The following is a 22,331-nucleotide window of genomic DNA, read 5'->3' on the forward strand; positions in this document are numbered from 1 at the left end:
GAGCATGGCAGGGCTGGGAAGGTTAGACAGGCTGTGCTCACAGCTAGCAAGAAAGCAACGTTTCAAAAAACAAACAAAAAGCTGTTGTGCCATCCTCAGCCCTTAGACATGAATGGAGAGATTTGACTTTGCTTCCCTGGCCTGTACAGCCCACCTGCCTGCGGGCTGCTCTTGATGGTGGGATGGCCTGGGCTTCCTGGCACGACAGGAGGCTGAAAGGTACAAAGCTGTGAGGCTGAGAGCCCGAGGCCCTGCCTTCCTCGCGGAGAGATGACGCTGGTAATTTTTCACCCTCGCAAGGATCTTTTAAACTCAAATTACGACTTTCAGGGGGGCTGGCTTCAACATCATGGCCACATTTGAGACCTTGACTCGATGACTCCTCTCTCCCAGGCTGCTGTCACGCCGTTGTGGGCTTTCACTCTCTGGCTGCGGTGGCACCTGAAGAAATAACCTGCTGCTGCTCCCACCAGAGCCAGCGCTGCCGGCAGAGCGACAGGTGAGTGCCACCAGTGCTGGGAGAGCTCCGCAGGGGCCGGCGGCACCGCCGTGTGCCCCACGCTCTTCTCTTCGCACCAAGAACCCGAGCCAGACCCTGCGGTCTGGTTAGCAGGGAGCCGATCGCCGAGGTGCCGCCTGAGCTCAGCCGTGCGGCGCGTCCCGAGCACGGGGCTGGGCCCCCCCCCCCCCTAGCCCCGTAACCCCGGCTGCTGGGGCCGAGCCCAGCGCAGGGAAGCGCTCGCCGAGGCCGGGCTCCGGCCCCCCGCCCCCCGCCCGCTGGGGTGTGCGCGTGGGGGGGACGCGGGCACGCGCGCGCGGGGGGATGGGAGGGGCGGCGGGGGGGCGGGGCTTAGCGGCCGGCCCCGCCCCCGGACGCGGTCAGCGCGGGCCGTGCCGGGGCGGCGCCGCCGCCAAGTTGCGGAGGCCGCGGGGCGGCAGCGGCCATGGACGCGCTGCGCTCGGCGGGGCGCGCCCTGCTGCGGAGCCCCAGCGTCGCCAAGCCGGCCTGGGCCGGCGGCCGCCACAAGAGTGAGAGCCGCGCGAACCCGGCCGCTCCGCGCCCCGCTTCTTCCTTCCCGTGTTTCCCCCCCCCGCGTGCCCCGCTTCCGCCCCGCGCCCTGGCTGCGGGCGCTGCCCCCTCCCCTCCCCTCTCTCCCCTCCCCTCTCTCCCCTCTCCTCTCTCCCCTCCCGGCGGGCGGCTCGGGGCTGCGGGGCGGGGGGCGCGGTGGCCCCGGTCCTCGTGTCCCAGATCGCGGGACCCCCGGCGGGGAGGGAGCGCGAGCTGCGCTGGCTCCGGCCGCGGCGTGGGCCCGGCCCGGGGCGGGCGCTCGGCTCCTGCCGGCCGTGTCCCTGCAGCGGCCGCCGGAGACGAGCCCCGGGCCGCCCCTTGGCGTGCGCGGCCGGCGGAGTTGGCGAGGGGCCGCGGGAGCGGTGGGAAGGGGCCGGCCGTGCCCGGAGCCCTGCTGTCCCCGGGCGCGCTCCAGCTTCTCCGTTTTGCTGATCTCCTGGCGGGATTGATCCCGGGTTCTTGCCCCTTTTTGTGAGAATGAAGGGCCCGGGAGCTGCGGGAGGTGAAACCGCAGCTCGATGGTGCTTTGGGGGGGGGGGGGGGTGAGAGGCCGGCAGCCCCGTGGTTGCAAACGCCTGGTGCTGTGCTGGGACTTGTTGAGCTGCTCCCCAGAGCGCTCCCGTGGGGCAGAGACACTCCTTGCTAACTGCAAAGTGTGGCAGCCCTTCATTTCGGGCTACAGACCTCCCTGAGCCTGCAGAGAAATGACCTTGCGGACCAGCCTGTCCCGGGCAGGCGCCTCCCGCCTGCGGGGCCGCATCGCCTGCGCCAGGCCAGCCTCGGGGGCTTGCTTCGGGAAGGGCAAAGCCTGGGCGCGTTGTGCTTGTGTTAAGTGAAAGGTGGAGAAGGTGGTGGGAAATGGTGCTGAGCAGGGCACGTGGAGGAGAGTCTGCATGTCCCTGCCACGCTCGCTGCCTGTTTACGTGCTTCAAGCTGACAGCTTGTTGTCTGTTCGGCCGTGTGGTTTCCGTGCCTCTCACCTCATGTGGCACACTTGGAGGTTCTTCCCCAGGCTGTAACCGCTCGCTGCAAGCAGTGCCAGAGCAGGGGTGCTGGCAGCAAAGGGGCCAAATGGAGCAGAGGCTCTCCTGGGCTTTTACCTGGGAGCAAAGCTCTGCCCAGTAGCAGGAATCAAAGGAGGGAAAAAATCCCGGCTTGGAGATTGTTGATGCTCACTCCTTGGTGCCCTCGTCAGCTTCTTTCTTTCAAAAAGCCCTTCAGTGTCTGCACCAAAACCACCTGTGCTTCTGTCTCAGCTCAGCGTGAGGAGCAGGTGCCCGGGGCCTTCCTGCAGCCGGTGACGCTGAGGCATCGCCCCTGAGCACACACGGGGTCCCTGTCCTCAGTGAGTCCCTGCTAGGAGTGCAGCGTGCTGAGCTCCCACCTGGTGGTGGAGCTTGTGTCAGGGGGGAGGCCGTGCACCCGGAGCCCTGTCCAGAAGATGGATGTGATGGCTGCTGTTGCAAAACGCCAAGGAGCCTGGGTGGCCATCCTGAATCTCTCGGGCATGGCTTGTGCATGGTATCTGAAGCTGAGGCATGGGTGGCTGATGCCAGGAGAGCAGTCCTGCCTGCTTGTGGAGCCAAGGCAGTAACAGAAGAAAGGGTAGGGAAGGTTTTGTCTTCATCTACTGAGAACTTTTGTCAGCAGCCAAGGCACAGAGCACGCCTGGGACAAAAAACATGCCGGAAATGGCTGAAATTCTTGCTGGGGCGATGCTCTGTTCAGAGCAGAGAGGATGGAACAGTGCACCAGCTGAAATTTCCTGCAGAGGGGCCGTGGAAGGCAGGGGGTGTGCTGGGCTAGATTTGCCCAATCTGCCCCTCCGCCTCCATGCAGGGAGCAAGGAGAAGCTGTGTTGCAATGCCACGGAGCAGAAGTCAGGGAGGTGAGGTCAAGGGGTGGTGGTGCTCGCTTCTCTTATCTGCGCTGCCTTGGAAGGATTCAAGGGCAGTGTGTGGTGGGAACATGGGGTATGCACCATGACCAGCTGAAGGAGCGGGAGCAGGCGGCTGCCTGGCTGTTGTGTGCAAATCTCTCTCCTGACATGGTCACCCAGCTTTGGGTGCTGAGGGTGGGAGGGTAGCAGCAACACCCTTGGCTTTTGAAGAAAGCAGGCTCTTTGCTGGCATCATCTGTTTCCAGACAGGGTACAAGGTGAATACAGCATCCCACGTGTCTTCGGAGCTCTGGGTGGATTTTGTGTGTGTGCTCACCAGCAAGCACTGCTCTGAGACTCGTGCTGGCCAAGTGAAGAAAAGCTGTTTTCCTCTTCTCATATTGGCTCCCGGAGTGGAGCAGCTCCTCTTGCCAGGTGCCTGGCTCAGCCTGCAGCCAGGACCCTCTCCTGCTCAGCAGGACCTGCTCTGGCTGCACAGCTGCACGGCTCCCTCCCTGCAGCACACTCCTCAGCCAAGCTGGGGCTTGGGCTCAGAAGCTCTTGCCTGGTGGTTTTCTTTTCCCCCTGCAGGCAGCCCCTTGGGACCTGCTGGTAGGTTTCAGGTGGGTTCTTCTTGACACCCATGTTGGGAGTGGTGCCGGGTTTGTGGCTTATCTGCTATCTTGCCTTGCCACAGGGCTGCATGCCTTGGGTTACTCAAGAGGCATGTCCCCCCTTGCTGCAGCCCTGCCCCTGCTCTCCAAAGTGGCTGTGGATTTGCAGAAAGTTGCTGAGTTTGGCCCTGTTGCTTGGAGGCAGCCAAAGCTTGGGCTGAATACAAGGCAACAAAGCCTTCAGGGGCATGTTTTGTCTGCAGCCGGCATAAACTGCTCTCCAGGAGCCACGTTGCTCCCAGGGCTGTAGGGCACCTCGGCTGCAGCATTACCTGCAGAGGTAAGAGCCTGGCCTCTTCCCCCTCACCTGCTGCAGCGACCCGAGCCTGTCTGTTCTGGCATGTAAGAGGCTGGCTCTCCCTGCATGCACGCACCGCAGAGGCACACAGGCTGCCTGTGCTTGGCATAAGACTCTGTGCCCTTCTGCCCTGACCCCTCTCGTGTGCACTGTAGGAACACACAAACCACGTCTTTCTGGAGGAAAGGCACTGCCAAGGCATGTTCTTGGCCATAGGGTGCTACCTGAGCACCACGACATGTCCCAGCCTCTGGTGCTGCACTGCCATGAGCTGGACTTGGTGATCCTTTTGGTCCCTTCCAAGTCAGGATATTCCATGATTACAGGAGGGCTTTGGTTTGTATGCTGCAGCCCACAGCCAGCGCATCATGTGCACCTTGGTATAGTTGCCTCCTGCTCAAAGCAAGATTCCTTAAATATGAAAGCTGCAGATCCTGGGTTGCAAGCTCTGTGTCGGGAACTGGAAGTCAGAGGTTAAATCCTGTGGTGCAATTTCAGTCTTACAAATCTACTGCTGTTTCCCATGCCTTTCCAGGAAAAGGAGGAATAGTCACACTTGGACATGCACGTCTGTATCTTCCAGCCTGCCTGACTTTCAGTGTGATTCCAAATTTATCTCCCTTTTTAGGACCCTCTTTCTTTTGGTGCTGGTTAGCATAGGGTAAGGATATTGTGGTGCACAGGGTGGGCACTGAGTCCTCCCCTCCATACCTGGCTGGGCCTGATGCTCAGGAGTCCTTTGGTTTTGGTGTGAGCATGGGTGCCCTCTGTTAAACTGAAGAGCTGATGGATCTTAAAGGGTCACTGACACGTGCTGGGGCTGGTGAAGGCTTGTCTTCCTGGGGAAAAAAAAATGAGGGGGTTGCTCTTGCTGCCTTGGAAAGCTGTGGGGACTGAGGGTGATGTCCACTGTGTGAACACCTGTCAGCTGCTGTTGTGTGCAACTGAAGCATGCTGTCACCTCCCCTGACAGCCAGCTTTCTGCTCCACCACCTTCCACCAGCACCTTGTGAAATCTATCGTGGCAGGGCTGTCTGGTTGCTCAGCACATGTAGCATGCACTCAACCCATGTCAACACGGGACCCCAGCTGGTGAAATGCTGTGCCCTACCGGCAAACTTCCCTTGTGCATTTGGGATTCCAAGAGCCTCTCTGTTGCCCCCCTAGAGCTTCCAGAGAACTGGACTGATACCCGAGAGACGCTGCTGGAGGGGGTGCTTTTCAGCCTCAAGTACCTGGGCATGACGCTGGTGGAGCAGCCGAAGGGTGAGGAGCTCTCTGCAGCTGCTGTCAAAAGGATTGTTGCGACTGTGAGTATCTGTGCTGGGATGCGAGCCCTGGAGCATTCGCAGAGCAGACCCGTGTCACCTTCTGGCACCAGTGATGATTTTAAAAGCTGAGGGTATGGAGGCAAAGCTCTCTTTCTGCAGGCTGTGGTGGCCATCAGGGTTGCAGGTTCAGCCCTCACAGAGGTGAGGTCTGCGACTAGCTAGCTGTGTAACTTTTTGGAGAGAAGCTGTGCAGTGAGCTGAATGTAACCTCAAGCATGAAAGCTCAAAACTAGTAAGTAAAAGGAAGTGGCACCTTAAGTCTTGTTACTTTTTAAGCCACAGTCTGACCTTGGCACAGGGGATGTCTTGCTGCTTGAGCAGGATTTGTCAGTGCAACTCGGAGCTGGCTGCTTGGGATCCCTCATCCTGCTCCCAGCACAGCTCCCTTAAGGGCTTGTGCTCTCATGGCTTCCTGAATTTGCACTGGTGCACCCCACTGCTCTGGAACTGGTCCTAAAATGAAAACTCCCTGGGGTGCCATCATGCATTTACAGCTTTGCATATTTTGGCCAGACCAGCCAGGACTTTGTGCTGATGGTTATGGTGACAGTTCTAGTGCTAGACTCCTAGACTTGTACCTCTGTGCTGTATGGGGTGTGGGGTGCCCATCGTTGTCTCACTAATGCCAGGGTAAATCACTCCTTAAGGGAACGTAATGGTTTAACAAGTGCCTTACTACACCTGGTAGTAAATTCAGTCTCTAATACTAATTACTGCTATTAGGATGTCTATTAGGTAGTCTATTGCATATCTAGAGTGACTGATCTGCTGTGCTCATATAGCCTTAGATGTGTCTGTGCTGAAAGCCTGCAACTTTCCCCTCCCTCTTTTCCTTCCAAAGGCAAAAGCAAGTGGAAAGAAACTGCAGAAAGTTACTCTGAAGGTCTCACCCAGAGGGATCGTGTTAAATGACAGCGGAACTAACGAGCTGATCGAGAACATCTCCATATACAGGTGCGTTATGGGACACACTGCAGCATATGTGTGCCCTGAGCCCTCCTCACCTGCCTGTGCCCAGTGTGATGAGACAATCGTTCTGTGGTGGCATCTGAGTCCCCCCTCCTGGGTGGCCAGCTCTGATGTCCACCCAGGCCTTAACTGACATCTCTGACCATCGTGTCTTAAAGCAAAGCAGCGGTGGGAGAAGGAGTGTGATCCCTATACTTAAGGGAAGCATACATGTCATGCAATAAGTGTGTCCAGTGGTGCGGTAAGGGAAGACATAATGAGCCTTGACATCTCGTGTGAGTGCACTGCTGATCTGCAGCCAAGCGCCCCGTGGCCATGTGAAGCTTTGCTGAAGAAATGCTGAAGCGGGTAAAGGCAGGAGGTGGATGTGGAGGGTGGTCAGAGCATTGCTGAACAGAGAGGGATGTGAGTGCTGGAGCTGGGGCTGTCCCCCGCCCTTACTGGCTGCTGCGCCCCACGCTCTTTGCTTCTGATGTGTTTACATCACTCTGACAAAGAGCAGGGCTTAGGCAGCTGTTGAGACCTAATACCAGTGTGGGAGGGGATGGTGAGGCTGGATTATCCCATATCCACTCCTGGATTTTTTTAAGTGTATTTTCAAAGAGTATCTGGTTTGAGGCAGATGCAGGCCAGGAGGAGCACAGCTAAGCTCAGATCTGTCCCTTTCCATCTCTTCTGTTCCTTCTCCTTTCACCCTTCATACACTCCACTTTCTGTCCTTCACCTGCCACGTTACATCCCTTTGCTATGCATGGGATGGGGAGCGCTAGGTTGGGGCACTCTCTCCAGCAGGACTACTAACTTACTTGCTTTTCTCCAGTTTAAAATAAGCAGTCGCCTGCAGCCACCTCCCTTGGAGATAAAAACCACTGCTTAAAGAGCAGAGCTGGGTGAAGCGGCCATGAGTGTGATCACACCGAAATTGGTATTGCTATGCTGGTGTAAAATCTTATGTGAGCAGAGCCACGCGCCTTGGGTGTTTAGATGCTACCTTAAATCCTGCCCAGACACTTTCATGGCCAGCAGTAAAGCTGTCCCTCCCCATCAGTGCTTGTATACAAGCATCCCCTTGGTTCAGCTTAAATAGGCTGTTATGTGGGGACTGATGCTGCTCCCCAGAGATGCTGGTGATAAGGGGTGAAAGCTGGGAAAGCAAGTGGGGATTATCTCCTCACTCTCCAAGTACGCTCCACCATTGCTGTTTCCAGGGAGTTCCTCTAACAACTCTACTGTCTTCTGTTTGGCTTTTTTGCCTACCAGGGAGATGCCACCTCTGAGCTCTTGCCCCAGGTCGGGTGCTCAGTCAGGCAGCAGGACAGGGTGGCTGCGACTAAAACATGGCTGTTGTCACTGGTGTGCTGCTGCGAGAGGCCTCGCAGTTATAAAACCTCCTCACTTCAGAGGCGGGTGTGAATTGCCCTTTCCCTGCAAATAAAGCCCATCGTATTTCAATGTGAACACTGGAGGTTGTGGGAAGACAGCCGCATGTTTGCGTAGGTGACCTTTTGCAGCTTTGTCGTGGTTATTAAAAGACCAGAAATGCTGCTATGGGGACAAATGGGAGAAAGGACTAGACTTCCAAATGCCTTTTTAATCCAGAGCACAGCTCAGCTCTGTAAGACTAAACACAGGCTGTTGAGCAGAAGCATCCTCACATGCAGTGAGAACCTAATGCAGTGTAAACACATTTTGAATGCTGCTTTTTAAGTTTCAGCATCTCCCAGGATCTGGGACTTTCCAGTCCCTTCCCCACAAAGCCTCTGGGGCAGCAAGAGCATGAGCAGAATGGGCAATGCAGGGCAACAGGAAAACTTCCACCGAAGTGTCCCACTTTTTCCTTGAGCTTTCTTGTTCTGTACCACCTGTTTGATCTGCTGTATACCCATGGAAGAGTCGCTACTTGTGCCTACTGCCTAGCACTAAATGTCCAGGGCAGCTCCAGCTAGTGCTGCCTTTAGATGAGATGCTTGGTCCTGCAGCTTCTGGCCCAGAAGGTCCCTGAGGGGAGAGCCTGTTGCTCTTCCAGAGCCTTGTATTCCAGCGTAACCCTTGCCTGGAGACTGGAAGAGATGCAGCTGTTCCAGGGATGCTCCCTCAAGGGAGGCTGAGCTTCCTTCTCTGCATCCTGTGTTCTCATGTCAGGGCTCTCAGAGCATCCTTGCATCTGCTGCTGCAGATCTCAGAGCCCAAACTTCAGCCTTTGACAGCTTTTCTTTGGTGCTCCTGCATCATTTTCCTTCCCTGGTTTGAGAAAGCACAGGGAAACCTCAAGATTAATTCATAAGTTGAGGAAACAAGTCTTTCTGTCTCCTCTCGTAACCTTATACTCCAAGGAAGATCTTCCAGACTCTCTCTGAGGCAGGGCATTAGATGTGTTCCCAGACTGCCACGCTGCAGTGCTTACTTGCCTTCTAGAACCTGTCCTTCTCCCACAAGGTGAAATGTTTTCTCTTCTCTCCTGCCTCTGTGTGATGCACATGGTTCGTGCTGAGCTGTGCTGTGGCTGGCTACGGAGGGGCCAGCAGCTGCTCTGAGTTTCTCTTGCGCTCAAACCAGCAGCATTAAGTCCTCTGTGTTGGGCTTTGTACTGAAGCTGGGTAGTGCTCCTGCACTCTCTCTGCCTTCACTGCGTGGCCCTGATGCTTGAAGACACGGTGCAGGAGTTTGCTGGCAGGTTTGATGAGGGGTTGGTTGGTCTGTGCGTGCAGTGCCCCAGACAAGACGTTTCGTTCTGTCTTTCAGGATATCCTACTGCACGGCAGACAAGATCCACGATAAAGTATTTGCCTACATTGCCCAGAACCAGCTCAATGAGAACCTGGAGTGCCATGCCTTCCTCTGTACCAAACGGAAAATGGTTAGTCCAGAGGAAGAAATGGGGATGTGGTGTTAGGAGGAGGAAGCAGAGAGGGGCTGCACGAGTGCTGCAATAACAGTTTTTGCCCTGAGCTATAGCAAGGGGAGTCCTTTCCCATCTAAAGGCCGTGGGACAGTACCTGTGCAGGCGCTCCATGGTCCTGATGTGGTGCTATAACCTGTCTGCAGGCAGTTAATTGCTGCCCAGTGGCAGGCGATCACTCTCTAGAGGGACCCCACCGCTGCCATGGAACATTCCTGAGGAGGAGGTGTGACTATGGGCTGGATTCAGCCAGTTGTCTCACATGGACAGGAAACGAAAAGCCTTTCTGCCCCCAAGGTCTGAGACTGGGGTGAGAACACCTGGCCCTGGATGAGCACCTGAAATCCTCCTGCCTTGCTGCAGTCCTGGGAGCTGGGACTCCTTTTCCTGCTCAGCAGCTGCTTCCCAGGACTGCAGGAGCCTTGATACGTCATGGGCTTGAGAGGCTTGGAGAAGTGAGGATGTCTCCAGGGAGGATGATGATAGCAAGGTGCCAGGGGGAGGCCTTTAGCCAGTGATCCTGGGCTTACTATTCTGTTGTCTTTTTCTCCACTGAAGCTCCCTGTTCAATTTTTGCTGACATCTTTGCAGACAGAGCTGTGTCCTCTCAGAAGGAGGTGTCAGGACGTGCAGTGTATGAGACCCCACTGTGCCAGAAATTAGGGCTTGAAGCAGAGACCTGCATATGTAAACCAGTCTCTGGTTTTTGCTTTGAACCTTCTTGTGGAATTTTTCCTGCTGATTCAGGGCATCTCATGGAGGGAGGGCTCCCAAATGGTCAGGATGGGCAGGAATACAACATTTTACAAGCTGGAAGGGGAGAGAAGTGGATCACTGGGCAGTGGCTCCATATGATAACGTGGGAAAGTCCTTGGGGCTCTTAAGTAGAGCATCATGTGAGTCTGACAGCAAATGGCAGGAAGGGGTGTAGGAGAGAAGGACAGGTCAGATCCTTCTGCCCCCAGAAATCCTTCCTCTGGAGGGACCTGCTGTGTCTGTTGGGGATCTGAGCAGAGAGCTGGATGTCTTGGATCTGCTTCCCTCCTTTCCAAGCCAGGAAGCAATAGCCCAGGAGGCTGCAGGAGCTGTTCCCTTTGGTGCATCCCAGTATGGTGATTTCTGGGTCCTCATGAGCATCCCTATCTCCAGCAGGCTGGCACTGCTGCTCATGCCTGGAGCACAGTGACTGCAGGTCTGATAATATTCTTCACTTCTCCCAGTTCTTTTTTTTTTTTTCTTTTTTTTTTTTATCCCCTCTTGGGAGAGAGTAATGGAAGCTACAAGTTGTGTCTCCTGTGGTGTGCATTCCCATCCTTGCATGGTGAAGATAAGCCTTGCTCTGCAAATTAAAATTTAAATCTCTCCATTGGTAAATGAATTATCTCACTATACATCAGCACAGTACATCTCCCTCCAAATGAAGTTCTTCAAGGCCTTTTGTGGCAAAAACTAGAAATATTTCTCTTTGTCTATATAATGCATGAATGTCATGCTGGTAAGGTGGTGCCCTGCTCCCAGACCAGGCACTGCCTCTGTCCCAGGGCAGCATCCCTGAATGTATGCATAGCTACCAGTCAACAGGCATGTCATTCATCTATATTTTTAGTTCATGAGTAATTCTCAACAGTGGCTGTGTCTTTAAGCTGTCAAATCTGAATCAAGCTTAAAATTGTAAACAGCTGTGAAGGGGTTTTTGTACTTAATTACCATATTTAAGTTTTTAACCATAAAATGTTTCTACTTCCATCAAAGATGTAAATAGCTCTGACATTCAAATGAGCTCTCGTGCCTTGCAAGGCTTAATTGCTTTGTTGCAGTCTTCTCTCTTCTTCCCATGCAGGATTGCATGGCTTTTGGGAGAAGTGTGTTCTCCTTCAGCACTTTCCCCTATGTCTCTGTCCTCCAAACTGCAAAGGGCTGTAGGTTATGTGCTCCAGGATCTGGGTTTGTTTAGCTTGTAACTTCATAAAACAAACTTTGGGGCTCCTACAGTGTGCCAGCCTTGGTGTATTACTTGTTATCTCCTTGCACTCTAAACTGCCAGTGAGCTCTGCCTTCTCCTAATGAAACTAGCATTTATGTTGCTATTTATACATCTTAAGCAACTTGTGTTATTTAAGGTGTGTTTTGTTGTTGTTGTTTTTTTTTTTTTTAATACTACTCAAACTCTTGGCTGGGGGAGGAATGAAGGGACTGAAATGAAGGTGTCCTGCTGCAGCCTTGTCTGTGTGTATGTCCAGCTCGAGGCTGTTGCAAAACAAACCCAAAGTATTGGTTTAAACCCCTGGGACCCAGCCTAGCTTGGGGGGAAGAAGGGGAAGGCTCTGTGGGTCTCCCACATCGCACCTCCCAGATTACTCCTTGTCCAGGAGAGCTGGGAACTTGCCACATTTTGCCCTGTTGTCTGCTGTTCTCAGAGTATCCTCATGCACGTGGTCTCGCTGGGTGCTGGAGAGGGCAGCAAAACACAGCCCTGTACTTCTCTCCCTGGCTGTTGTGTGACAACAGTGACAGTGGTGTGGTCCAGGCTGCTTGGGCTCTGACCAGGTGCTGAGTCCCTTTGCAGGGTTGGTCATTCTGGGCATGATGCTCTGTGGCAGATACTGCACAGCACAGCCCCTGAGCAGGGAGCTACAGCCTTAGGGGAGCCATGGGGACAAGCCTGGGGCTGTGCAGCAGTTGCACTTGTTGAGATTGTGTTTAGGTGTGGGGTGTGTGAAGAGCTGTGCACCCTGTGGTTGGGAGTGGCTCTTCTCTCTCCTTGGCAGCATAATGCTGCTGATGTCTCTTCCTCTGCCTCCTCCATCCTCCTGTTGCAGCTTAAGATGTCTGCAATATGCTCTGTGTTCTACATGGAGCAAGTCCCTGTTTCCATCAATATTTGGTTACCTCTCCATAGCCAGGCAGTGCAGGAGTACATGGAGCGGAGGACTGGATGGATCCATGTTAACGTGAATCTGCAAGGCAGAGCCTCCGAATGATTTCAGTCTGTGAGGACCTGTCTATTAATGTGCTGCCTAACCACTGTCTTTCCAGGCCCAGGCAGTCACCCTCACTGTAGCTCAGGCGTTCAAAATAGCGTTTGAGTTCTGGCAAGCCTCCAAGGAAGGTGAGTTTTATTACTTTCTCCATTCATTACATGTACTTCTACTCTTCCACACAGCTGCAGTCCCTCCAAATCTATTTACTTTTGCCAAATTGGCTGTAATGTCCTTATGCTCTTAGTGTGGATCCCCACATTCGAGTTTGATTTTGGATTTGAGTTGGACCCAAAAGTTCAAGGGATGACTCTGTGTTTTTCTGGCTTTCAAGTGCTTTTTCTTTTCCTCTTGCCCTCAAAATTTCCAGGCTGCTGTTAAGGTTGGTCCAACCTGTGGCATGATTTAAGTTATCTTCCAGGTTTCACTAGACAGCCTTGTCAATCAGGCAGAATTTTGGCTTCACTCCTTTCTTGCAAGTAGGTTTGGAGGACCAAGTATTTATCTGTGGTATCTCAGGAGCCCTGCCACTGTCAATATTTTGCTTTTACCTTTCAGAAGATTATAAAAACACACCCAGAGCTTGGGCTGCTTTGGGCAGAGGAGACCTGGTGACCTGTTGTAACTGTCCCTGCTGGCCCTCCTTGCAAAAGGCTTTATGGGGTAATGCTTTGCCAGCAGTGATAGGATCTCCTTCTTTTTCAGAGAAGGAGAAGCGGGAAAGGTCCGTCTTGGAAGGAGAAGGGTTGAGCAGCCCAAACTTGGATGCCCATGCTTGCCCTGACACACGTAAGTCACCAGCAGCAGAAATTTGTCTCAACCTTGGGGATGGGGGCATCAGGCTGCTGCCTAACATTTGTGGGTGTTTTCCTGGGAGGGCTTTGATGATCAGCGAGGAGCAGACACTTTTTTTTTTTTTTTTTTTTTTTTTTTTTTTTTTTTTTTTGAGATGTTGCCCTTGGTAGAGTGCCTGGAGTGTAGTTGAGGAGTTCAGGATCCTTCCATCTTCCCGTTAAATATCTCTTGCACCCCCTTGTACACAGCTGCTGTCTCCCCAAATCTGTTTACCTCCATCCAAGACAAATGGGCTGTAATGCCCTTAAGAGCTTAGCATGGATCTCCACATCGCAAGTTTGATTTTGAGTTTGTGTTGGACCCAAAAGACTTGCTGTCCCGTTGGCTGTGTGAAAATAAAACACTTAAATGGTAAAAGCCCTCGTAATTCATTGTCTGGCCATGGGTCCTCTGAAACACTGGATGTATAGCCAGGAAGATATGGGACAGAAGGCTAATCTCCCTTCCATGCTGGCCACAGAGATAAGAGGATTTGGCACAGAGGAAAATAGCATTAAACTGGGCTTACTTCCAGACTGGCATATCTCATTCTCTCATGTGAAGGCCCAGGACTGGATGAATCTGTCACAAGTGGTGGCAGAATAGAACAAATGAGATCCAAGGCTGCAACTGGTGTAGAAATAGACCCTGTTGTCTGCCTGGCCACAGGCTGATGATTTGCAGTTGGAGCATTTCTGCATCTGCACATATCACAGTGTGGTGGGGAGGATTTAAGGCTTCCCTGTGGTGTACTGGCAGCCCCCAAGCTATAAACTATTCCTTGTCCAGTGCAGGATTTTCCCTCATTCCTATAAAATAAAGATGCATCCTTGTGAGATGTTGAACTGATGTCATGGTCTGAGCTGAGGATATCACCCAGTCTGTTCCCGCTCTGTGGTTGCTGTTCCCATCCGATGGGCTATGAAGCCCTGGGGTGGGATGTTTCAGCTTTGCCCAGGACTGATCCTGAGTCCTTCTGAATGTAAGCATGTACCCAGGAGCCTCCTTCGATGGCTGATGGAGGGACAATCTGTCTGATCCTTCCCTGCCTCCCTGATGAGGGGATCTCAGGTGCCTGATGTGAGTATCTAGAATTAATTGGGTAGAAACCACAGCCTCAGCCATTGTGAATGTAGCTTCTCCATATTAAGAGCTGTGGCCATGGTGAAGGAATTCAATGCTGTCCCCTAACATTCCCCTGAAGGGAAAGAAATTGCTGCAAAACAGGTTGGTTTTGTGTCATCTGTGTTTTTTTGTTTTTTTTTTTTTTTTTTTTTTTTTCCTCCCCTGCCTTGTTCCCTCTCTTCTTTGCTCACAGCAGCAGTCACAGCGAACTTGCTGGATTTAGAAGATCCTGCCAAACTGACCCTGAGTGGCAGTGCAAACTCTGCACATTTAGATAACAGCATGTTTGGGCCCAGCTCCTCTGTAAATAACAACATGATGTGGGTAAGTGCCCAGGGCACCGTAGCATCTGCCAAGCTGACAGGGATTGATGCTGCCTCCATTTTGTGTGCTCTGGGTCCCCTTTCAGAGCTTGCTCTTGGACAAAACTTGCATTTGGTGTGTGTGATTCTGTGTGTGTGAAACCCCCCTGGGAGCTGTCAGGCAGCTGAGCCATTCAGGGTTTCAGACATGCCCAAGCGAGCTGGGTTTTGGTGTCCTACCTAGAAATTGAGTACCTAATGTCCTTTTTAGGATCAGTAAATAAATTAAAGCAATTTCAAGCCGCTCTGAAAAATGCTGCTGTTAGATAATTTAGTATTATTTATTCTGTAACAGCATTTCTCTGTGGTTTGTCACTTAATTGAGAGACCACCTAACTGCTCTATTCAGGGGAAAAAAATCATTGTTCATGGCCTTTGTCTACTGTTCACTAAAACCAGGTTATGTTCACATTTGTTATTACTTTTAGTTTTCCCTTGTTCTCATTTGTGGCTTTGTCTTGCTTGTCTGAGCATGTATGGCTTCTCTAAAATACCCAGTTATCTGGCTTAACTGTTTCACAGACTGGCAATAGAAAAATAACCCAGATGATGTTTCTGGGTGTGCATCCATAGGGGAGCTTCTTGCACAACCAAGTGCTCCCTCACCAGTAGGGCTGGGGCTGATCTTTGAACCCCCAACCTCTGACCTTGTTCCCTCCATGTTTCCTCTCTGGAAACATGCTGCCTGTTATAATTTGGGAGAATTGAATGATAAAGGCCTTTGTTTGAAGCCTGTTTCTTGTGTCTGCCAGGTCTGAGGCACTTCAGGTTAAACCTGAAGATCAATTCCAAGTCATATAAAATTCTGGAGGTTTACCAGCAGTCTCTGAACCCTCCCTTCTCGCAGTTTTCATACTTTGCGTTATTACATCAGATGGAACCAGCTTTCATCTTAGAACAAGGTGGCAATTTTCAAGCAGGGAGTTTGTGGGCATTGGCTTCTTCAGAAGGACCCAGTTGACCGCAGAGGGGAATCTACTCCAGCTGATGGGCCAGGTCCAGCCTGTGGGCAGAATTAGCCAGGTTTGGATATGGTGGAAAAAGGCCATCCCTCTCCCCTGTCTCTGGGCTGTGAGGGGTGCACAGAATCCCCAGACTGAGCCCTGGGACCTACTCTGAGCAAGCCTGGACAACCCAGAGTTACATCTCTTACCCTGTGACTTGTATGGAGAGTGAGATAAAACCTGCTTAAGGAGGCCAATTGCTGGTAGAAGTGTTGCTTTAGGCACTCAGAAGTCTCTCTCTCTATATATAATCTGCCATGCTCAAGTATGGAGTTAGATCTCTAAATACACTTCTGTGCATTCTCTTAGCAACTACTTCTCTCTCTTTTTATCTCTTTAAAAAAGGAAATGGATGATGGTCTCGACGAGGCATTTTCAAGGTAATTCTGATAACTCCCTTTACGAGCTCACACCACCGGGGACTAGCCCAAAGGGACCAGTGTTTTTCATAGTGCTTCTAATCCAATCAGCTGTTGTGATCTGACCTAGGCAACTGCCCCATTGGTATCTCAGCTCCTAATTGAAAGACAGGCTCTGAGACTGGCTGATAAGCCAGTATTTTGACAACCTTTTAAAGACGGAGAGAGGCTGCGTGTGATAGGAAATTTAATTCCTCAAGCAGCCAGCATGTCTGCTCTTGCTTTCCAGGGAGGTTTGAAGCTGCCTGTCTCCAGCTCCTGTGCTAGCTGTGGCAACACTGGTCCCAGCTTCTGGCATGGGGGTCTTTATCCTTCCTTTCCGTTCTGTGAGGCTTGGACTAATCCCGGTATTGCAGTCTCATCTTTCCCCAAACCAAGAGCAAACTGCTGAGGGCAGCGTCCTCTTTCCCTGCCGAGTCTAGTTCCACTTGCAGCTTTGTAGTAACTCTGATACACTAATTTTGAACTAATTTTGAATTAACATACTTGAGCACATTCAGAGTTTGCGGCCATAAGTTCATGTGGCTTAACTTACTTTCAACTTTCAAGTCCAAATTAAAACCTTCCCTGGAGGTTCACACTGAGCAATCCAGCAATGGTAAACAAATCCATTTTCTTTTGGGTCAGTTATCCTGTCTGTCCTTGCGTAGACAGGTCTGTGCAGGGTGACAGGGATGTTGTGGTGCAAAAAACTATGTGCTTGGCCCTAAGAAGATGGACCTTTGTGTCTCATTTGGGTCTTGGAAATGATTTAAAGGTTCCACTTCCATGGCAACTCTGTCCAAAGTCACGTTCAATAAAGGGACTGCTTGATGTTAATGTCATCTGTTTTTCTCACCTCTGTTCCTTGCTCTGCTTAAATAAGCAGATGTTATTGCAGTCTTTTGTTTTACATTGCTGGATGCCGAGCTGTTGCATCGCCCCTGGCCCCTGTCATTTGAGTAACACGGTATTTGGACTGCACATCCACTGTGGTGGATGCTTTTGAAAGTCCTCCTGCCAGAACATCGTTGCTGGTCATTTTTCTACTTTATTAAAAAGTGCATGCGTGGTTAGTTTTACCTGAGGTTTATTCAATGCCGTGCATCTGTTATATGGAACACGAAATATTTGCATTGACCTGTGGAACTGGGAGAACAGATGCTGCAGTGTTATGTTTCCACAGGGGTATTTAATAGCACAACAACAAACTGGGGCTTGTTAAGTGTTGTGAAATGTCCAGGACCTGCGGAGATGAAAACTCTTTAAACTGATCCTGTGGGCTGCTAAACACCAACTGAGACTTTGTCTTAACACAAAGAGTTAAATGTTTAGGCCAGGGCCCTGGGAGGCAGGAGGGCTGCTTAGAGCTGCCACAATGACTAGCAGGCAGAGAGTGACAACAACATGAGAACCCAGGCCTTGCAGTGAGGCTGCTCCTTTGGCCAGTGGAGCCTTTATGCTGAGATAAGAACCCAGTTAATGACACACCCGCCAGCAATATCTAATAGGAGGAAAAAGACACTGTTCTGCCAGACCATGAACGTATGGGATGTCCAGACTGCAAATTCCCTGGATGCCTGTAGGGGAAATGTAAGGATAAACAAGCAGAAAAGCAGCTATAAATGAGAGAGTTGCAAACGTTACATGCCAACTTTCCCCTTACTGAATTACTACTTTCCGTTGGAGGACTTTAAATGCATAACTGAAGTTTGGATTTGGCATTAAAGATGCATCAAGCATCCAGGCTATAAACTGCATGCATTTCTGTTCTTATTTTTTTTGTTTTTTCTTCCCTCTTAGACTTGCTCAGTCGAGAACAAACCCTCACGTTCTCGACACGGGACTGACAGCTCAAGATATCCAGAGCGCAGAAATGCTTTCACCTGTAGATTGGGATAAAATAGATTCAAATACAGGCGAGAAAGATGATGTGTTCATGTTTTGAAGTCAAATTTATCTAATAGCTGACATTAGAATAACCAGTAAAAGTCTGTGGACTGAATTATGCTCTTCCAGGTGCTGTACACAAGAGACTATTCTGAGGGATCATCACCAAGTCAGATCATGTTATGGCACAACTTAGACCAAAGCTTTAGAAATCTAATGGTGAGAGGTTTTTTTGGTTTTGTTTTTTTTTAACCTTTTATCTAAACCGTAAGATGCTCTTGAACATATTTATTCATAGCTTTGCAGTTTACATACATTATTGGAAGGTGTGTAGAGCATCTACAGTATTTGGTGGCAATATACCATGGAAGAACCATCAGCAGTGCCTGTTCCTCTCTGCAAAAGACTATGCAACACCAAAGTCTCTGCGTATACGCATTTCTAGACAAAGATCTGCAGATGCAAATGCAGTTGCAAGCACGACTGTTACTAAGCTACTGTTTCTTGAACAATACATCACCTACCTAGGCTAAGGGGAAGAGAGTTGCTGCAGCTGCTAGTGATGATAAAATCAAAGAGGTAGCAAAGATGTTGCTTTTGTTGGGAATGTCTGTGATACTCTCACAGTTGTCAATCACCCATACATGTTCTGGCTTTTTCTTTGCCAGCTTCTTAAAGGAATTGATGCTTTTTACCCAAAGATTCTATGAAGTTCTGCACTTTAAAACTTGAACTGAAAGCAGTGGTCCAAAATGGCAAACTAAGCAGTGCCTGTGATATCTCTTCAGAAGCTGTTTATCCTTCTTCCAAAACAAATGAACAACAACAACAAAAAAAATCACAGTATTTCAGGTCTCTTTCAAAACTGCTCACATACACTGTTTCTGATACAACTCGAAATACTGAAGCTCAGTTGCATTGTTGGTTTACAAGCAAAGCCACCAGGGAGTAACCAATCTGCTTTTCTAAAGTGTATTGAAAGTTGCAGGTTTTCTGAATCCAGTAGCACAATAGATTTGTGTTCTTAGCTCTGCTAAGTGGATTTGGCCATGCGTGCCTTTTTACTGTCTCAAAACTATTTGGTAGTTGTCCACTCAATAGACTCAGATGGAATTGGATTAGACAAGACCAGTACTTGGATGTTCAGTTAGCAAAAGGTGCCCCTTTCAGTGGTATTCCAGTCCTCTTCCCTCTATAGTCACATCTGCTGTGAGGCTTAGGAAGCTCTTTTCATCTATTCGTGGAACTGAAAATAAGTAATGGAGGTATAAAGCTTATGCTAATTAAAAGATTAAGTTTAATAATCCTAAATAGTTGCACTGACAGTTTGTAATGTTCGTGGCCTTCTGTGAAGTATACTAAGTATACTAAGCTGTTTTGTAGATTTGTAACTTGGACCTTGGTTTTGAAACACTAATTCATTCGTCAGAAAGGTCGTTATAATTCTTTGTTTGCTAGTAAACAAACAAACAAAACCTCTTTGTCAGCTTTAACAGTTTATTAGGAAACAGCTGAATGACTCTGACTTAGATTTGATTTTTTTTTTCTCTGTTATTGTGATAAGGTATTGAGGACTTGGGAAGCCAACTCACCATGTCTCTTAGTAAAATGTGTTCCCTGCTTATTCTGCAAAATTGTGTTTAGAGCAATTTTACATCTTGAACCTACTATGCCCATGACTTACTTGATGTCATGTGTAGCATCTCTCTCTTGCGATTGAAGGAATTACTCAAAGTTCATCCATGCTACAGAGGCACACAGTAGAGACATGAACCTAATGGACTGTGAGGCTTTCTCTGTACGTTGTACTTCTCCTTTTCTAGAGATTTGAGAGTCATATACTGAAATACACAATACTATATATGTATGTATATAGTTTTTAAGAAAACCTAATGCTGTAAACAATATCTGTATGGAGAAAAATAAATATTCTGCCATTTTTTGGAGCATCTGTGCTGGCCTTACTTTTACTGTGGCATTTTTAATATGTGGAAGTCTTTTGAGTTTTCTTTTTCCCTTTATGCATAGCAGTAAGCAACCAGAAACAGTGGGAAAAGAGAAAGTTTCTGTCCATCAGAAGACTGTTTCTGGGGCCATCTATATGGAGAAATGATGGCTGCATTTGGGCACCATGTGGCAGCGCTGCTTCCAGGGCGTGCTTAGCGGATCTAGATGTGGCCACACGGGCTGTAGCAGAAGGGCGTGCAGCATCTGCCTCCTGTGCCGTGGGCAATGTACTGATGGGGTCAGGAGGTGACTGTTTGCAGTCTGCTTAGTATATCTGCCCCTGCTTAGCTGAATCAGCCTCTAGGTAAGGATGATAACAGAAGATGAAAGTCAACGATTAGTCTCATTGACAGGTATGTCTCATCAACAAATCAAAAGCATCTTAGCCGATAGTATTTGAGTCACTGTGCACCGTACTTCTCCCTTGGGGGGAGCTTAATAGTTGGCATTTAAATAAAACTCTGCAGAGAATACCCTGTACTTCCCTGCATATCCAGCCTCTCCTTGCAATTCCGGCTTTTTCTGGCTACTAGCTCAAGAGCAGTTGGGCTCCTGCAGCTGCTGGTTAATCACACTGCTAACACTCACCTGGGAAGCAAATGGAGAAATTAATTTGGGAATGCTGACAAATAGATTTAACCTGAGTACAGGCATGCTCCTTGGGCATAACAGAGCTGGGCTCTGGGTGGAGGCAGATGCCTCTCTTCCAGTAGCGTAAGGCTATTGTGAAATACGCGTCTTGGTGGAGCAGAGACTCCCGGCGCACCCAGCGCTGTTTGCTTACCACTATTCCTTTAATGAATTGTAAACTTTGATTGTAACCCAATTTGGGACTCAGTCATTTATAACACTATCAAAAAAAAAAGTTCATTTTTCTGTTTAAATCGCCTATTCCAGTGCAAGGAGATGTCTCAGATGATGTGTACTGGATGCCAACAGTCTGCTTTTGTGCATAACCGATGGTGGTGCTGAGGTACAAATGGATCTTTTAATTTTGATGTGACTTTTTTTTTTTTTTTTTTTTTAAGCGACAGTTCAGAAGCTTTCAGCGTCCCTTTTTTTTTTTTTTTTTAAGCGACAGTTCAGAAGCTTTCAGCGTCCCTTTCCTTCACCTCCGCTGGCAGCTCGTGGGAGGGGGAGGCAGGCGTTTACCGAGTGGCAGCAGCCGGGAGGGGGGCCCCGCGTACTCGCCCGCGACGTGGGGCTGGTTTAAAGCAACCAACCGGCCTGCAGCCGCGGCCCGGGCGTTCCAGCCAGGGTCTCAACCTCGGGCACAAGCCCTTCGGAAGGTTTCAAGTATCCAAACGCTTCTTCCCTAGGCGAAGGCTGCGGCTGACAGGCTGACGGCCCTCGGGTGCGCGCAGTTCGACGTCCTGCGGGGCGCCGCCACCCAGCCCTGCCGTAAGCCCCCCGTCAGGGCCCCGCCGCCCCTCGGGCCGCTGCTCGCCGTGCTCCCGCGCGTGCCGCGGCGGGGTTGTGAGGGCGCGGGGCCGTTTGGGCCCCCCCTGCCCGGCCCCTGAGCGCCGCGGGGGCCGCGCGGACGGAGCCGCCCCTCAGAGCCCCTCGCAGCGGGGGAGAGGGCAGCGGCTCCCGCCCGCCCCCCCCCGCCGCCCTCTGCCAATCGCAGCGCGGGGGGCGCTCCTCGCAGCCAACCGAGGGCCGGCTGCAGGAAAGAGGCGGGGCGAGGCTCCCGGCTCAAGCCAGGCAACCGCGGTAAATAAGGGGGCGGGGTCTCCTCGGCCTCCTGGCATCTGGGAGAGCCAACAGGCGAGGCCGCGCTCCACCAGGTAGCCAATAACGAGCGAGGGCGGAGCGAGGCCCCGGGGCGGTGGGGGTGCCAGAGTCACGACCGGCAGAGCCCGCACTGCTGATTGGCTGACGGCGGCCCTGCCTCCTCCTCCTCCCGATGACGTTGGCTGGGGCGGGGGGGGGGCCGGCGGCCCTGTCGCAGCGAGCGGCGGCGGAGGCGGCTCGCGGGGCGGGCGGGAGGGGGTGAAGAAGAATCCCCCGGGGAGCCCGGGGCCGGCAGGGGCAGGGGCAGGGGCAGCCCTCCTCGGCGATGGGTGGGCGGGCGAGCGGAGCTCCTCCGCCGAGAGCTGGGCACGCGCTGTCCTCGTAATTTAAGGAGCGCGCCCGAGTGCCGGCAGCAGCGAGGGGTTCTCGCTTCCGAGATGCGCGGGCAGGGCTGAGAAGGTTTTGTTCGCTGTAGGACTCGGAGCCGCTCGGATCTATCGGAGGGGTGAGTAAACAGGGCTGGGAATAGCAAAGCGGCTGCGATCCCATTTCGACGTCGTGCTTGCGGGCAGCGCGGTCTCTGCCCATAGGAGCAGGGGTTTTTTGGCTCCTACGTAGGTCTTTAAAACGCGTTCTGCTTTTTGGAAGTGCTAATGCTTTCCTGGTCTGGAAGTTGGGGTCCATTTCTTCTAGCATACCCAAGGAAGGAATGAGAGGAAGGGAGTAACGGCGAGGCAGAGATTTGGGAGAGGGTAGGAATTCACTGGGATCCATTTTGCAAAAACGAAGTCCGTAGGTTTTTCCTCAAGAAATTTAGGCCGAGTCGAGCTTTCCTTATGGATTATTTGCGGACCCCATTATCTCCATCCCTGTGCGTGAA

General features: G+C 51.3%; 1 protein-coding gene across 4 annotated transcripts; it reads left to right on the plus strand.

Annotated features, from left to right (window-relative positions):
• Positions 1-901: 901 nt before the first annotated feature.
• LDLRAP1 (low density lipoprotein receptor adaptor protein 1) lies at positions 902-19,656 on the plus strand. Of its 4 annotated transcripts, none has more exons than XM_032202169.1 (9): positions 902-1,029; positions 5,088-5,230; positions 6,093-6,205; positions 8,963-9,077; positions 12,156-12,228; positions 12,803-12,886; positions 14,250-14,380; positions 15,768-15,802; positions 17,624-19,656. In XM_032202169.1, the coding sequence occupies exons 1-9, from the start codon at positions 945-947 to the stop codon at positions 17,766-17,768; spliced, it is 924 nt and encodes a 307-aa protein (XP_032058060.1). In that variant the 5' UTR covers positions 902-944; the 3' UTR covers positions 17,769-19,656. The 4 variants fall into 4 exon arrangements, with proteins under 4 accessions (XP_032058060.1, XP_032058061.1, XP_032058062.1 ...); XM_032202170.1 differs by having other exon boundaries at positions 14,253-14,380; XM_032202173.1 differs by lacking the exon at positions 902-1,029 and adding an exon at positions 3,555-3,571.
• Positions 19,657-22,331: the final 2,675 nt, after the last annotated feature.

Source organism: Aythya fuligula, chromosome 23, assembly GCF_009819795.1.
Source record: "Aythya fuligula isolate bAytFul2 chromosome 23, bAytFul2.pri, whole genome shotgun sequence".
Taxonomy (NCBI): domain Eukaryota; kingdom Metazoa; phylum Chordata; class Aves; order Anseriformes; family Anatidae; genus Aythya; species Aythya fuligula.

What these genes read in the sequence shown, in the direction of transcription:
- LDLRAP1 (XM_032202169.1), top strand. Translation starts at nt 945, where the DNA reads ATGGACGCGCTGCGCTCGGCGGGGCGCGCCCTGCTGCGGAGCCCCAGC. An exon ending in TCAAAAGGATTGTTGCGACT is followed by an intron (nt 5,231 to 6,092) that starts GTGAGTATCTGT and finishes TTCCTTCCAAAG; the next exon opens with GCAAAAGCAAGTGGAAAGAA. An exon ending in GAGAACATCTCCATATACAG is followed by an intron (nt 6,206 to 8,962) that starts GTGCGTTATGGG and finishes TCTGTCTTTCAG; the next exon opens with GATATCCTACTGCACGGCAG.